The sequence below is a fragment of the Monopterus albus genome, unplaced genomic scaffold (genome assembly GCF_001952655.1).
Source record: "Monopterus albus unplaced genomic scaffold, M_albus_1.0 scaffold4025.1, whole genome shotgun sequence".
NCBI lineage: Eukaryota > Metazoa > Chordata > Actinopteri > Synbranchiformes > Synbranchidae > Monopterus > Monopterus albus.
The window spans coordinates 1-972 of NW_018131893.1; the positions used below are offsets into that span (position 1 = coordinate 1).

The 972-nt window shown below is 44.4% G+C and overlaps 1 protein-coding gene across 1 annotated transcript; it reads right to left on the bottom strand.

The window, feature by feature from the left end:
* Positions 1-6: 6 nt before the first annotated feature.
* On the bottom strand, positions 7-944 carry LOC109954172 (proteasome subunit beta type-6-B like protein-like). The gene is made up of 3 exons (XM_020589574.1): positions 628-944; positions 374-518; positions 7-150 (listed from the first exon to the last, which is right to left on the bottom strand). The coding sequence occupies exons 1-3, from the start codon at positions 829-831 to the stop codon at positions 23-25; spliced, it is 477 nt and encodes a 158-aa protein (XP_020445230.1). The 5' UTR covers positions 832-944; the 3' UTR covers positions 7-22.
* Positions 945-972: the final 28 nt, after the last annotated feature.

A 972-nucleotide genomic window follows, 5' to 3' on the forward strand; every position in this document is an offset into this window, starting at 1 on the left:
AAAAAAATTCAAATTTCATTAGTCACTCATCATGGAACTTAGGCAACTTATCACCAGGTACAACAACATGCTCCACCCCCTTTTCTGTGATCACCACCAGGTGAGCCACACCTCCACTGACGTTGTCTCGGCCCATGGCCAAAGCGAGAGCTGTGAGCACAGGAACAGAGGGGGGACGGGACGGGAGGACAGGGGAGGACGGACAGACAGGAACAAAAAGCAGGAGACCTATAAGTCTAGTTTAACCAGCAAAGATATGCAATGTGCAACTTTTATCCTACCAACAACTGAGTCACCAACAAATATTTATTTATTTTCTCTAGGTGCTAACATCTTGTTCTTGTAAAAGAGGGTACATAATTAAAATAAGTACCATTAGTGGCGAACTGTAGACATTCCTCTCTGCTCATGTTGGGTTTGTATTTGGCATCAACATAGCCGTAGATGTAGGTGCTGCCTGAGCCACCGATGGTAACTGGCTGACTGATCAACATCCCACCCAGAGACACGACGTACACCTGGAGAAGGATCAAGATTTACTCTCATCTTCACCTTAATTAGCCCAGTTTCTGTTACTGATGATAAAAACATTGCTGCTGTTTGACTTTCATCATGACCAACACCCACCTGGGGTCCGTTCTTCCTGTCCCAGCCGGCTGTGATGAAGCCGGCCTGCAGCTCCTCTTTGTTTTTGTAGCACAGCTCTTTCAGCACAGATGCTGCTGCTATCACCAGTGGGGGGTTCTCCATCTGGACGCTAGGATGGATCAGGAAAGGACGAGTCAAATTCTTTGTATTCAGTAGAAGAGACTTGAATCTGTTATATGTCATGTTTGGATCTTCAGATTACTTAGTAAGAAATCAAGAATCAGTGTGACAGCTGCAGCACACACTAGATAAGTGTTAGTTTGCATGTGACTGCTTAGCTGGGAACAATATCATTAAACATGAAATATGATGTGAAAATGTGAT

Coding starts and splice junctions, on each gene's coding strand:
- LOC109954172 (XM_020589574.1), bottom strand. CDS start 831: ATGACATATAACAGATTCAAGTCTCTTCTACTGAATACAAAGAATTTG. Junction 519..627: donor ACAGGAAGAACGGACCCCAG/GTGGGTGTTGGT, acceptor ATCCTTCTCCAG/GTGTACGTCGTGTCTCTGGG. Junction 151..373: donor TCTACAGTTCGCCACTAATG/GTACTTATTTTA, acceptor CTGTGCTCACAG/CTCTCGCTTTGGCCATGGGC.